The sequence below is a fragment of the Haliotis asinina genome, chromosome 5 (genome assembly GCF_037392515.1).
Source record: "Haliotis asinina isolate JCU_RB_2024 chromosome 5, JCU_Hal_asi_v2, whole genome shotgun sequence".
In the NCBI taxonomy this organism is placed as follows: domain Eukaryota; kingdom Metazoa; phylum Mollusca; class Gastropoda; order Lepetellida; family Haliotidae; genus Haliotis; species Haliotis asinina.
In genome coordinates, this window is record NC_090284.1 from 70,892,009 (window position 1) to 70,909,346 (window position 17,338).

Genomic DNA, 17,338 nt, shown 5'->3' on the forward strand with positions numbered 1-17,338 from the left:
AGGAATTCCAGTCTTTTCCTCCCATCCAAGATCAATCAAATTTCTTCTAACTGTAGATTTTGATACAACTGTTGATCCCCTTTCTATCATTTCATACCTGATGTTGGAGATGCTTGCCCTTTGCTTTTTAGACGCTAAAATTCCCAGCCGGACGCGATCTGAGAAGTCCAATTTTCTGGGTCTCCCTGCTCCTTTCTGGTGCCCAAAATCCTTTCCCTCTTTAAAATTCTTCCTAATCCTATACACAGTAGAAAGAGGAGTTCCTGTTCTCTCTGCCAATGTATTTACATCATCAATTCCTTGATTACACAACTCAAAAATCAACCTTCTTTTACCTTCAGCAGACATTGTTGACAGTGCTGAGGAAAATGACGTCTGCTACAAATTCAGGGGAGGTAACTCTAATTGTACTATACTCAGTAGGCCAAGATGAGTTACCTCCCTTATACCATTACTTAGTTTTAAGTATCAGTGAATCAGTTGAGGTGTTAGGATAGCTCAAAGTAAGAAGAAAAATTCTCAATAATTATGAACCAGACTATATATCTTCAGGATGAATAAAAGTATATCGCCGACAATGTCTGATTTATCTGCTTCATATTCCCAGTAATACTTACATGCGTTATATCATAATTTGACAGCCTAAATGGAATTACTCCGAGCTGTCTGGTGCAAGTCTCATCACCAGAGATTAATCAGTTTCGCTTATATCGACCAAAACACATTCTGTTGGGCGTTTATAGGCAAAATGGTTATGTCATATGTCATATTTCATACGAATCGAATAACTGACAGTTACATTTAACATTTACAGAAAAACACGTCAGTGTTCTTTGTTGCCTGAAGCTATACAGCAGTACTACTGCCGCGCGACGGTGCTGCCTGTAAACAAACATACATGTACATACATTGTGCCTACCTCCACGTGCTTCACGTGCTAATCGTGATGACCAGTCATGAAGTGACAGCAAGGCTCAGAGCTGTAACTGGTCATGCAGTGGATTTTCAGGGATGTGAGTGATTTGCCTTTGCATGTGTTTGTGACGAGTGTCCCCGGGACTGCACGGATCTTTATACCACAATAAACGATTCGTATTGCACAAAAATAAATGAAAAACATTTATTGGCATGTAGGGTAAAAGTTTAAATTATTTCTGTGGTATAGGTTAAAGTCTAAAGTCTACAAGCTATTCATTAACAACTGGTATTTCAAACATATCTTATAATACTTTCATACTAGAGGCAGAAATAACCCTATTTTACGGTTTAGAGGTATGGGGACTAAAGCTTATGATGCAACTGAAAAAAGTCACTTACTTGCGTGTAAAAATATCCAGGAATTCAAACAATTATCCCCAATGTTATGGTGTAGGGTGAAAGGAGGCGTTTTCGCATATGTGTGTGTGTGTGTGTGTGTGTGTGTGTGTGTGTGTGTGTGTGTGTGTGTGTGTGTGTGTGTGTGTGTGTGTGTGTGTGTGTGTGTGTGTGTGTGTGTGTGTGTATGATGCTTATATGAAAGTCATAAGATAATGGTTAAGGCTAATCCATATGCCCCCTTAAAGATACCAACGAAAATGCTATGAAACAATGTTAGTGTATGATAAGAATGGTAGCAGAATATGGGTCTCACACGCGAAGGAGATTCTTTCAGATTTTAACTATATTTGGTATGATCAACAAGTAAACTGTACTTCAAATTCCATAACGACTTACACAGAAGTTAAAAGACATATTTCTGCAAGACTGGCATCGTACACAGGGCTTGTCGAGTACATTCTTCTGTTTTTAACCATTGTACCATTGAAACTGAAACCTCGAGGTTATAAATGTGACGTCATTTAGCTTAGCAACTGCAAGGCTAAGATCACCCTATGATCTCATCGCGGTACAGGAAGGTACACACATATCTCAAGAGAAAACAGATATTGTAAACTTTGTAATGTGAATAGCATGAACATCATTTACGTCTTACATGTCCATTGCATTCAATAATAAGATAAAATTATCTGTCGAGTTATTGTATTAGACACCCAAACATTAACGAATTTATGTATATTCTAAATTCGCATATTTCTCTAATGCTGCGAAATGTATCCGCATTAGTATTCAATGCTTTAATCTATAGAAAGACTGCCATGTCTCTGTTATGTTATGTAATATCCACGTTAATGATTCTACCATATGTATATTGTAAATTTACTACAGGCCTGTGACCTCTTTAGTGCGTAATAAACGCATGAGAACAACTGATGTTTTCCATCGTCAATAAATGAAAAACCGTCAAACTTTCCATCCTCTTCATTGTATAAAGGCTAATGCATAATCCTCAACTACCCATTGTAATTGCTGTTGTGGGCACAACATTTAGTTATGGACAAAACATGGCATACAATATACAGTAAGTGTCACTAACTGTCAAACACTTCAGCTCACAATATACCGCAGTTATGTATACGTATTTGCCAATACACAGCCCTATGTGTCTTGGTGGAACAGCATGTCTTGACCCTTTTTTCGAACACCCGATATCATAATTATTTCCTAACCAGACGCACATTACCTACCCTTAATGGTATACTAGTAACTAAGTAAACTAATAGTTTATAGTGCAAAATGCATAATGGGAATTTATCAAAAGCCACTTGGATAATATTCTCTATTGTTTCGAGTAAATGAACTGAAAGACCAAACTGTATCATAGTTATATATGGATACAAAAGATGAATGGTAAGAGTGAAATGTGTTGAAAAGGTTAAAATCTCAACAAAGAGTGAAATGTGCTGAAAAGGTTAAAATCTCAACAAAATGACAGGCATACACTAACGGATATTGTAATGAAACTTGCCCACATTGTCCTCTTAAAGTCCAGACATACTCCAACGTCAAAGCCAAAGCATGCATAAAGCACAGATATTATTACCCCGGTTAACCCAAACTGCCTGTGAGTGGCTCCACGACTAAAAGTCGTGTGATCCGACATCTTATCCCACCGGGCACCCACGCACTGCAGGGTGAAGAGAGGCCTGCCTCTGTTACCCATCCAAGGACTCTCCCATGTTCAACTGATATGTGACCTGGGATCTATGCACAAAACAGATAGGACTGACAGCTCTATGTACAATATTTAAACACGTGAAGCTTAATACACAAACGATGTATAAAATATATATATTTAAAACTACGTACATATCAATTCCCGGTCACAGAACACTATCGTACTTTCCGATACATTTACAACTCCCTGGGAAACGTACAGCCATGCTGCCTGTTAGGCGCAATGAACTAATGACTGACATTGCAAGCACATCCGCACTGGTACCCATGGATTAACTGAGACAATGTGGTTCTAAGTATCTTGTCCAAGGACACTACGCAAATGTGCTGATGTATACGTGAACAAGGAATCAGTGTATTAGTTTAGAATGAAATGTTTAACTGAGCCAGTTACAGTAGCTGTATGTCAATATTTGTATATAAGGCAGGTCATACAGTAACATCTCTTATATGGGGTTAGATTCATCCCGCAAAATGTAAAGAAATGAGAATGAAGGTCATTCTCAAGGTATTCACGCAATAAAGACGCATTGCACATATTTGATGAATGCAGACTTGGAGCAGCTCTCTGGTAACATTAAAAACACAATCCCATCTATGTATTCTCCCACAGAGTTGACGTGTCATACTTCTCAGTGAGTTTGTTCATGGCAGATGGCGTGTATTGCTGGGCGTGTGTGCTTTCCCTGAAAGGCGGTTAACAGCTTCATGTTGTATGAGATGACCACGGCATAGCTGTCTCTATTGCAAGAAAATACTTCAACACTCCACTCAGTCCGGAAGTGTCGATATACTGTCAACACTGTGATAGGTGTCACTGTTGTAGACGTACACTGTCAACACTGTGAGGGATGTCGATGTTGTAGACATACACAGTCAACACTGTGATAGGTGTCGATGTTGTAGACGTACACTGTCAACACTGTGATAGGTGTCGATGTTGTAGACGTACACAGTCAACACTGTGAGGGATGTCGGTGTTGTAGTCGTACACTGTCAACACTGTGAGGGATGTCGGTGTTGTAGACCTTCACAGTCAACACTGTGAGGGATGTCGATGTTGTAGACGTACACAGTCAACACTGTGAGGGATGTCGATGTTGTAGACGTACACAGTCAACACTGTGAGGGATGTCGGTGTTGTAGACGTACACAGTCAACACTGTGAGGGATGTCGATGTTGTAGACGTACACAGTCAACACTGTGAGGGATGTCGGTGTTGTAGACATACACAGTCAACACTGTGATAGGTGTCGATGTTGTAGACGTACACAGTCAACACTGTGAGGGATGTCGGTGTTGTAGACGTACACAGTCAACACTGTGAGGGATGTCGATGTTGTAGACGTACACAGTCAACACTGTGAGGGATGTCGATGTTGTAGACGTACACAGTCAACACTGTGAGGGATGTCGATGTTGTAGACATACACAGTCAACACTGTGATAGGTGTCGATGTTGTAGACATACACAGTCAACACTGTGAGGGATGTCGGTGTTGTAGACGTACACAGTCAACACTGTGAGGGATGTCGATGTTGTAGACGTACACAGTCAACACTGTGAGGGATGTCGATGTTGTAGACGTACACAGTCAACACTGTGAGGGATGTCGATGTTGTAGACGTACACAGTCAACACTGTGAGGGATGTCGGTGTTGTAGACGTACACAGTCAACACTGTGATAGGTGTCGATGTTGTAGACGTACACAGTCAACACTGTGAGGGATGTCGATGTTGTAGACGTACACAGTCAACACTGTGAGGGATGTCGATGTTGTAGACGTACACAGTCAACACTGTGAGGGATGTCGATGTTGTAGACGTACACAGTCAACACTGTGAGGGATGTCGATGTTGTAGACGTACACAGTCAACACTGTGAGGGATGTCGATGTTGTAGACATACACAGTCAACACTGTGAGGGATGTCGATGTTGTAGACGTACACAGTCAACACTGTGATAGGTGTCGATGTTGTAGACGTACACAGTCAACACTGTGAGGGATGTCGATGTTGTAGACATACACAGTCAACACTGTGAGGGATGTCGATGTTGTAGACGTACACAGTCAACACTGTGAGGGATGTCGATGTTGTAGACGTACACAGTCAACACTGTGAGGGATGTCGGTGTTGTAGACGTACACAGTCAACACTGTGATAGGTGTCGATGTTGTAGACGTACACAGTCAACACTGTGAGGGATGTCGATGTTGTAGACGTACACAGTCAACACTGTGAGGGATGTCGATGTTGTAGACGTACACAGTCAACACTGTGAGGGATGTCGATGTTGTAGACGTACACAGTCAACACTGTGAGGGATGTCGATGTTGTAGACCTTCACAGTCAACACTGTGAGGGATGTCGATGTTGTAGACATACACAGTCAACACTGTGAGGGATGTCGGTGTTGTAGACGTACACAGTCAACACTGTGAGGGATGTCGGTGTTGTAGACGTACACAGTCAACACTGTGAGGGATGTCGATGTTGTAGACGTACACAGTCAACACTGTGAGGGATGTCGATGTTGTAGACATACACAGTCAACACTGTGAGGGATGTCGATGTTGTAGACGTACACAGTCAACACTGTGAGGGATGTCGGTGTTGTAGACGTACACAGTCAACACTGTGAGGGATGTCGATGTTGTAGACGTACACAGTCAACACTGTGAGGGATGTCGATGTTGTAGACGTACACAGTCAACACTGTGAGGGATGTCGATGTTGTAGACGTACACAGTCAACACTGTGAGGGATGTCGGTGTTGTAGACGTACACAGTCAACACTGTGATAGATGTCGATGTTGTAGACGTACACAGTCAACACTGTGAGGGATGTCGATGTTGTAGACGTACACAGTCAACACTGTGATAGGTGTCGATGTTGTAGACCTTCATAGTCAACACTGTGATAGATGTCGATGTTGTAGACGTACACAGACAACACTGTAATGGATGTCGCTGTTCAAGATGTTGAAAGGTCTTGTAACACACTGTTATTCATGGGGCATGCTGTTTTGCAACTTGTAAATGCACGAGGTTGACATATCCGTGGTAATGTGTTATAAGTAGGTTAAGAAGTACGCGAAACAATTACATGTTCGTTGCAAACATAGATTACTGACATTTTGCGAATCTACTTTTTGTTGTTTTCAAAAATCTACATACAGGAAACTGAGACACTGTTAACAAGTTTAATTTAAAGGACACCTCGTTCTCTACCCAGTGATGTGATTACTAGGAATACCAGACATGGCTTCATACACTGTGTCAGAAGAACCATTAGGGGCATCGACCCACGATCGCCAAGGCTACCCTAGCTAACGTCAGAAGGATGTTTTACATGGATGTTTCAAATATTTTATTTATTTATGAATTTGATGCCTTAATTTCAGCACCGTGTTGGAAATAATACAAGACTACTTACAAATCAATTTACAGATGCACTTAACTGTACCGAAAACATTACGGTAACCGGTATAGGGAGACTGGGAGTGTTTTGTATTATAAAGTCCAATATTGTCTACCGTAACACGTTTGACACGTATTCTGAAATCTTACTAGTTTTACCGATGACAAATTTAAACCAAAATTGGATGCTTCAGGTCTTCTGTCGCTAATGTAACATTCTTCTATGTCTATGTTGTCACTGACGCACTGTAGTATGGAAAAAATGGAAGTATATGTACATGTCAGTATGATCACCCAAGTTGTCAAGGAAACACTCTCGACAGAATAATGAATTGGTAGCCAAGCAACATCTATTAAAATATAGAAGCATTAGTTGAGACACGAGGAATGCGTGGATATCAATCACTGAGCGACCTGCCTTAAATTTTCAAACAGGTTCAGTCAAAGGAAATATCTTTTTCAAGTTCTTGGAAACCAAATATACAGATTCATAAAGGAATATCTTTCCAAACGTGTGAAGTGTACCGTTATTTAGATCTAGACATACTGCTTTTCCAAAATCGGGTTTTATTAAATGAGTTCATCTAAGACACTTTAGATTTACGCAATACCCCCGAGGAAGCATTTGACTGACACAGTTCTTATGGGGTTGCCTGGGGGTATGATATTCTCCAACAAACAGAAGCGTTAGTTATGACGCTCTAATGCTATATTCACCCGTTGACACATATTACACCCGACATAGTATCCGCCTTGAATAAGCTGTGTGTTTACATAAAGGTGTGCAATGAAAAGCAAATGTTAGGTCTCATATGATAGATTTCCTTACTTTAAGCATGGGAAAAGACGACCAATTTCTGACACAGACAAGGATTATACAGAGGAACAAGAACGTTATGTATTTCACACGTACTGAATAAGTGGATTTATACAGACTATTGTCGATGTGAATATAGGTTACAGAAAGTCTGTGGTAATGGGGGAGTGCTTTGAAGTGTTACATTCAATGAGAGACGCATATTAGGAACTAAATACACTGTGCCGTTATCAGGTATCACCGACAGGCGCGTGGTTCATACTCTATACATGGACACACGTCCGCATAGGTAGTTTTTGTTTCAAACTACATAAGGTGTACAAATCCCTAAAATACCCTTATATGAAATATACTTTTATACTTATTACTTTTAGCAATATTCCAGAAGTGTACCCATGTGGGAATCGAACCCGGACCTTAGGCCTGACGAGTCTAACAATTATTTAATTACTGTAAAGGACAAGCTGTTAGTTGTATATATTAATAAGAACCGATATACAAAACAGGATGCAATTCAGTCAAACACATCGCTGACATGCAAAATATGAATACAGTCTGAAACGAACACTTGGCGTATAGATTTGTCATACATATACAATTTTTTCTTGTTGCGTTTGTGTTGTGAACTGTACGTTTCAATGTTTTCCTTTCAGAATACTGTGCAGCTTCAGTGCCCGACAGGTGAGAGTTATTTTTTATCTGGGTAAAGTGCTGTGTGTTTGATATTCCCGTATAAAGAGTGAAGCGTGTAAGCACAACAACAAAACACGGAGACACACACCACGCGAGTCCGTCTGGACGTCTTTGTGGAAGACGAGAATTTAGTAGTAACCGCAATTACCGGAATTTCACTCAAAGAAAGGAATATAAGAAACAAAGATGGATTCCTGCTGTATTTTTTCATAAAGAATTTCAGCATGATAAGGTGATACATATGAGAGAAGTAACGACAACGGACAAATTAATGGATTGTAGAATATATATGTTGATAAATAATTTGACGGTTATAATCACGTGAATTCATTAATGTATGTTTTAAAATGGGCGCTGACCAGGAGGCATACATACTATACAAGAGGGTCACCACAGGCATTGACTTTGTTCTTTATGTGCCTCTGTCCACCAAGCAATGAATGGGATCAGAATTTGAAGTGACTGTGTCCAGCTAGTCACGAGCATCTAGGGAGGTATACTTCCCAAGAAGCTGCAAGAGAATAACACTGATTCTTTGAACGGGATAATAATTTTGATACTTAGAACCCACGACCCACGAAGATCCGTGCAAGGCTTGATCTTCAACAAACCATGCTTGTCGTAATAGGCCACTAACATTAGGTGGTTAGGCTCGCTGACTTGGTTGACACATGTAATCGTATCATCTTTCCATAAATCGTAATTCATGCTGTTAATCCCTGGATTGTCTGGTCCAGATCCCATTATTTACAGACCGCCGCCATATAGCTGGAATATTGCTGAGTGCGGCGCAAAACTAAACTCACTTACATTCTGTTTGAACCTACACCATATGAGGGGATCTATGGCAGTATAAGTACTCGCAGATGTTATTATGTCTGTTTTGTAGGCTGGACGCTGTATCGGTCCGAGTGTTTCAAGGTATATAACTACACGCGATCATGGACAGGTGCGCTGAAAGTATGTCAAACGTAAGTAATACAGCAGCGATTCATGTCATATTTCCTCCATCGGTGTTATGCTAAATACGAAGTTTGGACAAGAAGTTGTGACCTGTACACACTGATGAATCTAAGTGATGGTTTGACAAATTTAATGTAATATCATATTTGGGGCATCACGTTGATATTGTAATAGATTACACTTAAAATGTATCTTGTGACACAATCGTCAAAACTCAAACGTATTATCAATTAATTTACAGCAAGTGTTGAAAAAGATAAAACGATTAATGTGTTGTACCGCAAATGAAACAAGAAAACAACTGACGTATGAATGCACTTCGGATTGTGCATAGCCTTCTTTCGAAGGGGAAACGACCTTTTGACCTTTATGAACAGTATGTATTAATATTTCAGAATTATTGCATATGTGAACTAAAGCTTTAGAACATCTCGTTTCAGTGTATCTAAGATGGGACTCTGATATGTGAATATGTGTTCTTTCTCGTTTTTGACACAGATATGGCTCCCACCTTGTAAAAATCCGCGATGTTTACAAAAACGAAGACATTGGTCAAGCTGCTAAAATCATGGGGATCAACAATTTCTGGATAGGTAAGTTTTAGACACTTGTAAGCACTGAAGCGCAAGCAGTTCATCACATATGGGTTACAGAGGTTGTGTAACCCGGTGATGAAGGAGCTAGGAAGATAGCACGTTTCTTTGTGAAATGCTTCAAGACGTATAGCATTGTGATTAAAGCGTTCGTTCGTCAAGTCGTAGACCCGGGTTCGATTCCCTACATGGGTACAATATGTGGAGCCCATTTCTGGTGTCCTCCGCCGTGTTATTGCTGGCATATTGCCTAAAGCTACGTAAACCAAAACTAACTCACTCACTTACATCACGAATGGAGATGAGGTCAAAGAGACCGTTGAAACGTTGACAATATGCTGGTGCAGACGAACAAGTGATTGACTTTAGGCTGATCGTCGATGCCTGATGTCTTCGTCCCCTACTATAAATGAAGACTACTACATGCCACTTGCAACGTATTCTACCCCAGGTACTGAAGGGTATGCGAGATTACAAACACATCTAAGCTATGACTGGAGATGACAGTTGAGAGAATGGAACCTAATCAGTCTGGAACGAAAACTATAGAAAAGGATGCATATTTGAGAACCTTATTGTGAAATTGTCACGTCACAGTTATTCTGAACTTGAATCGGTATGTGTGCGTATTCGACGGCTTAAAACATCACTTATTATTCGTGGGTAGACAGAAAGGTGAATATTTATTTTATTTCTATTTCTCAACTAAATGTAATATTTTTTTCAAATTTATGCACAACTCTAAGCCAAAACAATGTTGTGAAGACGATTTTGATAAGGAACAAAGTGATAATTGCTTTTTGCCGTAACTATGAAATAACATGTGTTAACAGGCAAAAGGAACAATTTTGCACTGATTGAAGAAAACACGGATTGTATGAATATAATTATGAATATAATTTTGTTACACACAAATAACTATATCATTAAATGGCAAACACACGAGATTGGAGATCCTGCTTTATTTTGGGAGGGATAACATATATACTTCAATGAGTGAGAAACAAGAGTTTCATACGGCAATAAGGAAGTTAGGGTCATGATATTTTTTCATATATGAAATATGAAACTGTGTGATTTAGGTTTGACTTCATGCTTTTAAATCAAGTTTTCATGCTTTACAACAAAGACTATGTGATTTAACTTCTCAAGTGTAGTGTTTAGTCTCTACCACCAATTATGACACCAAACAAATAAATCCGTTCAAATTGAAAAGAAGCACCAGTGAGGAAGGAGATTCTGAAACTAAACCGGTGGAAAAGCAGGACAGTAAACAACAAGCCAATACAGTTAAAGAGACAGATTACTTAGCCATCTACACGTACATAATAGAGGATGCACAGACATATTGTATGCTTACACGCTGAAGTAGAATTGACCTCATCAGTACAGTCTACAGATGGTGTAGGGTAAGCAAAGTGTAGGGTATGCAGTCAGTGGCTCGTGATTTCATTTGTATCGGCATGTGCTGTAGAGATCATCATTGGCGCTGAATTCTGTGAATGTAATAGTTACGAATGTACTGGCAGGGATAATTTGAAGTGCTGAAGAGCATGATGTAAAGAAAAACAAAGAATGAAAATATTTCATATATGTCACGGATCAGTCTGGTTCATATTTAAGAGTTAATTCACGTCAATAATTCATTATTCTAGTTATGTACTCATGAGGAAAATATGCTTTTCTGGTTAACCAGTGTATTCTGACGTTGTCATGTAATAATACCAATCTATCCATTCTATGGCACAATCTGCAGGTCTGAAGAGGGAACCAGGATCAAGCAACACTGCACCAAGTCAGTGGAGTGATGGGGAAAGTGTTGCAGTTTTTGATGGGTTTTGGATGAACTCCCAGCCCAAGTTTCACCGAGGAGAGTGTGTGTACAGTGCGGGAGTCAACTCATATTACAAATGGTCCTATGGGACATGCGAGTGGAAGAGAGCTTTCATATGTGAACTCCGGGCTTGTCCTCAAGGTAAGGGATATATTTTCTTTGAGTGACATTTTAGAAACTAGGAAGTGCAAAATTGACAAATTTTATGGATAACAACTTCTTTATTACGAGGGTGCGGCGTTTCAATACAGATTCTACTGTCAAGCAGGAATGTAACATACAGTGGTGACAACGGTACAAAAATCTTGTATAAATTGTACAGACAGTTTTGTCTAAGTACATAGCTAAGGTCAGCTATACGAAAACAGTAGCGGAACAAAATGGATAAGTAATTGGTTACTCAACCAATCATTCGTTACTAAAAACATTTTTATTGGTAAAATGTTTAATCCGTTGCAGTTGCGCATAAAATAAAACAATTTCACAATTGTCAGTAAATCAACAGTTCACCATCTGAATGACAGGCCCTTCAGAATTTCAAAGATAATTAACAAAGGTCCTAAAACTAATGTGAAGATAGTATGGAGTAGTATAGGGAATGATAGTCCGAAAACACTTTTCAAAAACCCCTCTAAAAAGCCTCATTTACTAAATGAGGCTTTGGTGGGACCATTAGCTCTTGCTATTATTGCCCCTACTACAAAACCACGCCATCACGTTTACCGTGACTTGGCAGGCGGTAACACTGTGCCGTACGGTACGATCAATAATTCTTCTCTTACAAACCCCCTACCCGGCCCACCCCTCAAGTAGTACAAGTTAGGTTCGTCAGCTTTTATATCCACTTTATCTATGTTGTAAGTTTTGACTGACCATATAGGATCGGTGGCTCGCTTACGGCTATGTTATGTTTATATCGATGAAACAGTTTAATGTGAACCGCCTACGATCTCTTTGGTGTTCATAATAAAGGCTTGCTGGGCTTTTTGTATTCCCTGTGCTATGTACTTTTTTTTCTCGTCCTCGCTGATAGCAGACTTACGAGACTTAGATCGAATATCTTGTTTCATTCCGTTATATTTTTTGAGTTCAGAGAGGATTGAACTAAACTCCTCTTCTGATATCTTACTGTCAGAGAGTGCCGTGGAAATTCGCTCACACACTGTGTTCAGCTTTGCTTCGGCCAGAACCCTGATCTCGTCGTGTTTCAATGCCTTACGATTAAGTCTGCGTGATACTAACTTAAGAGCCAACCCTACCAACCCTGTCACCCCAGCCGTTATTTCAATACCTAGCACTATAGGTGCAGCCACGATGGTGGTTAACAATCCAACGCCTGCCGCCCCTAGTCCCATACTGGTTGCCATAAGGGTAGTGTCAGCCCCATCCACGATATTGAAAGCTCTATTGTATTTTTTACATAATGCTTTCCGCGTGTCACGGTCTTGTTCTAGTTGGCGTTTCACATCACATAACTGCCTCAAGCGGAACCCATCTACGGTTTCCAGCGTCTTCGCTACTTCCTCTACGACTGGGTACAGACCCATCCTATAATATATATTTTGAAAGATATTTTAATTGGGGTTCAGTTAAAAATCTATTAATGTATTTGAAGCCTATAAGTTCTAGATTAGTAGTCAGGGCAATAGGTGAGAGGCTAATAAAATATCCTATTCTAATAAAAACCCCACTGGGGCTTATTAAGTGGTTTATAGGACCCGTGGTATCCTGTTGTATAACAATACGACAATATTGGTCTGTGTAAGACCAGCGTATTGACACCCCGGGTAAAATTTGGTGTACTATTGGGGGGTCTCCATCGAATGAATCCGTAAAGAAGACTTCTATGATGAGTGTGAAAGGGGGGGTTATTATTTCAGGATTACTAAATGTTAATTTATTTTCGAAGAAAGTTGATAATAACCCTTTTTTGTTGTAACCAGCAGATTGTCTGAGTGCTAATCCCCTCTCCGAAATGAAATCCCCGGCCCAGATACCGTTGTTCCTAATCTTAGTGATCCAATTATTTTCGTCTATTGTGATATAAGGTGAGGTGAGTGTTAAGTTGATCAGCCATTTAGGCTTTGTAAAATCTGGTAACGGCACCCGTCTGTACACGTTGTCTTTGAAGTGTAGGATGTATAATTCATCTTCCTCACCAGGCTGATCGAATCCCTCCGTATCTCCCAGGTCGTTAAGTGTAGTGTTGGGATGACGACTGGTCATTATTATACTATTATGATATAATTTCCAACTGGTTTTCTGATAATAATTCAGGGGTTAACTTTATACCCATGAAGTGTATGTTGTCAGGCAGGAAGATATTGATTAGTGATATCTTGTTTTCTACGATCACGTTGACCCCCTGCAGACTGGTCTTGGAGTCGACACCCACCCGCACGTAAACGTTGCAAACTTGATACTGGTGTCGTTTCACCCACCCGAGTTTGATCCCCTTCACGATCTCGACATCATTCACCGATGGTTCCCCTAGGTAGACTTTGATGAACAGTGTTGAGTTTGCCGGTAGACTCTCTAGTATCTTGACCACGCCTTCGAATTCAGACACCAACTGCAATTTCACGTTTTGTATGGCCGGTTTACTCGATAGCATGTGGGCTGCTATAGTGTTGACTGGGCTGACGACTATGCTACGTCTCTGAGTTGGGACGTAAGCCACGAGCAGGGTTCCATTGTTCACGACTTTGTTTAGGTGGTTGTCTTTGTTATCCGTGAACACGTAAGGGGAGACGAGTCTAATATTGAGAAACCATTTGTTATCGGGTAACAACACCCACTTGTCATCTTCGGTGAAGACGAGCATATATGGTTTGTTTTTGACGACGGTAGTGCTCTCAACATCGTCTAAGTCGAACAGTTTACCTCCGAATGATGGGTATATTCTCCAGTTGTCATCACCGGTGTTGACGAGGGCGTACTTAGTGTTGGCTGTTGCCCCTGTGGTATCTATCATATCACTTAGGGCTCCACCGGAGGGGATTTCAACGCGTTTGTAAATGTTGTTTTTCAGTTGCAAGGCGTACGTTTTACCATCTACTCCGGGAGCGTCGAAACCACGCGTGTCTCCGAGGTCGGAGATCCCGATATTGACGCATTTTTTCACTCCGGGCCCTTGTGCGCTGGTCATGTTACGTGAAGCGTTAAGCTGAGGTATCCTATATTTACAGGATTATGATTTATATCTAACACCGATATTGTCAGCTCAGGTATGTTGCCCTGGGTTAATCTCTTATACTGCCGTGGTGAAAACGACTCGGTTCTACCGTCGTTGAATTTCTCAGTTTTCACCGGCACTGCTCTCAGTATAGTGGAAGGGTGGCCTCCTTGAATGTTATACGTTGTGCTCACCTGACCGAGATGAATGTATAGCTCTCGGTACGGTACTAGGTCGGGTAACTTCGTGCCTGTGACGGTTGTTGTTGGTTTTATCTCGTCAGGAGACATACCGAGTATCCTCGCTAATGGTCGGCCGAGCCTCAAGGAGGTTCTTCCGTTGTTGATTAACACCACTGTACCGTTTGAGTCGTTCATCTTGAGTTCGGCTCCCAGGGGTTTGAAGACCTCGTCGTTTAGAGAGCACACGCTGTAGTAGCCGTCAGTTATCTGACTGCGAGTTCCACTGACGAACAGCTTATTGTTGCTGATATTAATGTTAGTCCATTGCGGTAGGTAGGTGATATCGCAGAGTGCGACTTCGAGTTGACCTGACGTGTTATCGATCGCGTGCGTCAGCTGAACGGCCTCACCGCTCGTTATTCCAGGAAGTGTTATGTACATATTACATATATATTTATTATATAATAGTTTTAAAATGTATTCCCCTGGTGTGTTGTACCCTAAACTGGACGTAGATTTCTCCACCATGAAGATCGTGGTTGCTCCTGGGTTGTATTTCAATGCCAAGTTTATAGATATGCCTGATAAGTATAAGCTTTCGGTGACTAACATTGAGGCAGTCCACGCTTGGTTCAACAACCCTATGCAGTTCTGGCAGAACCAATTCAACTTTGCCGTGTGGTGCGCTACAACGGGGTGTGGTGTGACATTGACCGACACTCGGCGTGGGTCGCTGAGTCAGTCTGTGTTCAAGTTCCACGTGTACTACCAGGTCAGACGTATCCTTAAAGAGATCAGCGCCCCCCTCCCACAGGACAAAGCGTGGGACGCAACAAACAACCCGTACGATAGACGGGTCTACGAACGTATTTGCAACGAATTCGAAATAGACCCGAAGACGGATTGGCGTTTGCCGGGGCTGAACCACGGGTTGGGTATTCCTTACGCTCATGGGCTCTCGCCAAAGGCATTTGACAAACATATACTAATAAAATTTATGCAACGAAAAATGTTTAGTACGGAACGTTTTTCCCATGCATTAGCTGATCTTGTTCCTAAACCTAACAAATCTGGACCAAAACCAGTGAAAGATGCCAGTGATGATTTACTGACACTAGGTATACTTAGGCAGGACTTTGCTTTGTCGAGTAATGAATGGAGGGATGATCGTATGGACTTTAAAAAAGGTGGTGTTGGTTTCACAATCCAGAAAGTGGAGCAGTCAACCACAGACGGGTGGAAAATGTTCATGCTGGACACGTCGAAAGGATTCACTCGTGCAGGGGTAGTCAGGTTGAACGACTCGATTCGAACGTACGTGTGGGCGCTGTTGGGTGCGCAGTCGATGACGCGTTCCAACATCATCGGTAAGGGAACTGCTTACGACGCTCAGACACAATTCGTTTCCAACGTTGAGGATGCTATCAATTCTCCAGTTGATCTCCCGCGGGCTATCGAACGCTACCAAAACGTGTTAGAATACGCCAGGTCGAAAGTCGACTACGTGTTCGGCGTGGGGTTGTACATGGCTCCGAGTGATATGCAACTGAGAGTAAAAAAAGTGGTGGGTTATAACAACGAAATAGTCATAGCCACGAAGGATCAAAAGTTGGGTATCAACCCCGATATTAACACCCCACATATCCCACACACCCAACCACGTGAAAAGGGTATAGTTGCGCCACCCCCGGAGCCTAAAGTTCATGTGGAGGTACCCCCGGGGTGTGTGGGGGAAACCCCCACCTATCAGCAGCATATTGATAATAAAACAGCCTTAGTGGTTGGTGGGGTAACTTTGGGACTTATTTGGTTAAAGATTTCTTAGCCGCTATGTACACCAGACCCGCCACGGCGACGATGGCTGCCCACAGGTTTTGACTGAGCCACATGGCAGTTTTAGACAGAGCGCTCAACAACCACGAGACGATGCTACCCAGTATGCCGGGAAGGGCTTCGGCGGCTTTACCAGCCAGTTTAGCTAGGCCTTCCCCGAGTTTTTTGATCCAGTCTTTAACACCACCACCGCCACTTGGAGTTCCGCCGCCGGCACTTGGGGGTGTGGGGGCACCCCCCACCAGTGACACCACCAGGGTTGATATGATTAAACCCAATGCAGTCAGAATGCTGGCGATGGTGATCCCTTGCTCCCGGAATAATATCCGAATCCTGTTGGCTAAAGTTGTATCTTCGTTCAGTATTCTATCGATTGTTTCCCGAATGCGACTGATCTGGGATCGAAGATGTTCACGATTCGAGGAAGCGGCTTCCAATCGTGTACGTCTCTCGTCTTCTAAATCGCGTAGTCGTTCATTGATACGATTCTTCATATCATCGTCGTCAGTTTCGGTGAGTTTGGTTTTTTCCCTAGCGATGTGCTCGTCGATTTCGTTCAGTTTCCCCATGTTGTTCACGAGTTCTCCACGCACGCGTTTCACGGCTTCGTCTAAGCCGTACAGTTCCCTTACCGGAAAGTCAAACCCCGGTAACGGTTTGTCCCAGTAGGTGCTCAACAGTTTTTCTATGCTGTCCGAGGCTTCTGTAGCACGCTCTGGCGTCATTTCATCTATAGTGGTGAGGTGGGATCTGGTAGCTTGCAGATC

At 41.7% G+C, this 17,338-nt stretch overlaps 1 protein-coding gene across 1 annotated transcript in view; it reads left to right on the top strand.

The window, feature by feature from the left end:
- Positions 1 to 17,338, top strand: part of LOC137284017 (uncharacterized) — a 132,435-nt gene that overhangs the window by 12,173 nt on the left and 102,924 nt on the right. The window contains exons 3-6 of the mRNA XM_067815679.1: positions 7,952 to 7,979; positions 8,881 to 8,962; positions 9,453 to 9,547; positions 11,304 to 11,522. Coding sequence (XP_067671780.1) covers positions 7,952 to 7,979; positions 8,881 to 8,962; positions 9,453 to 9,547; positions 11,304 to 11,522 — 424 coding nt within the window. The remainder of the gene's footprint in view (positions 1 to 7,951; positions 7,980 to 8,880; positions 8,963 to 9,452; positions 9,548 to 11,303; positions 11,523 to 17,338) is intronic.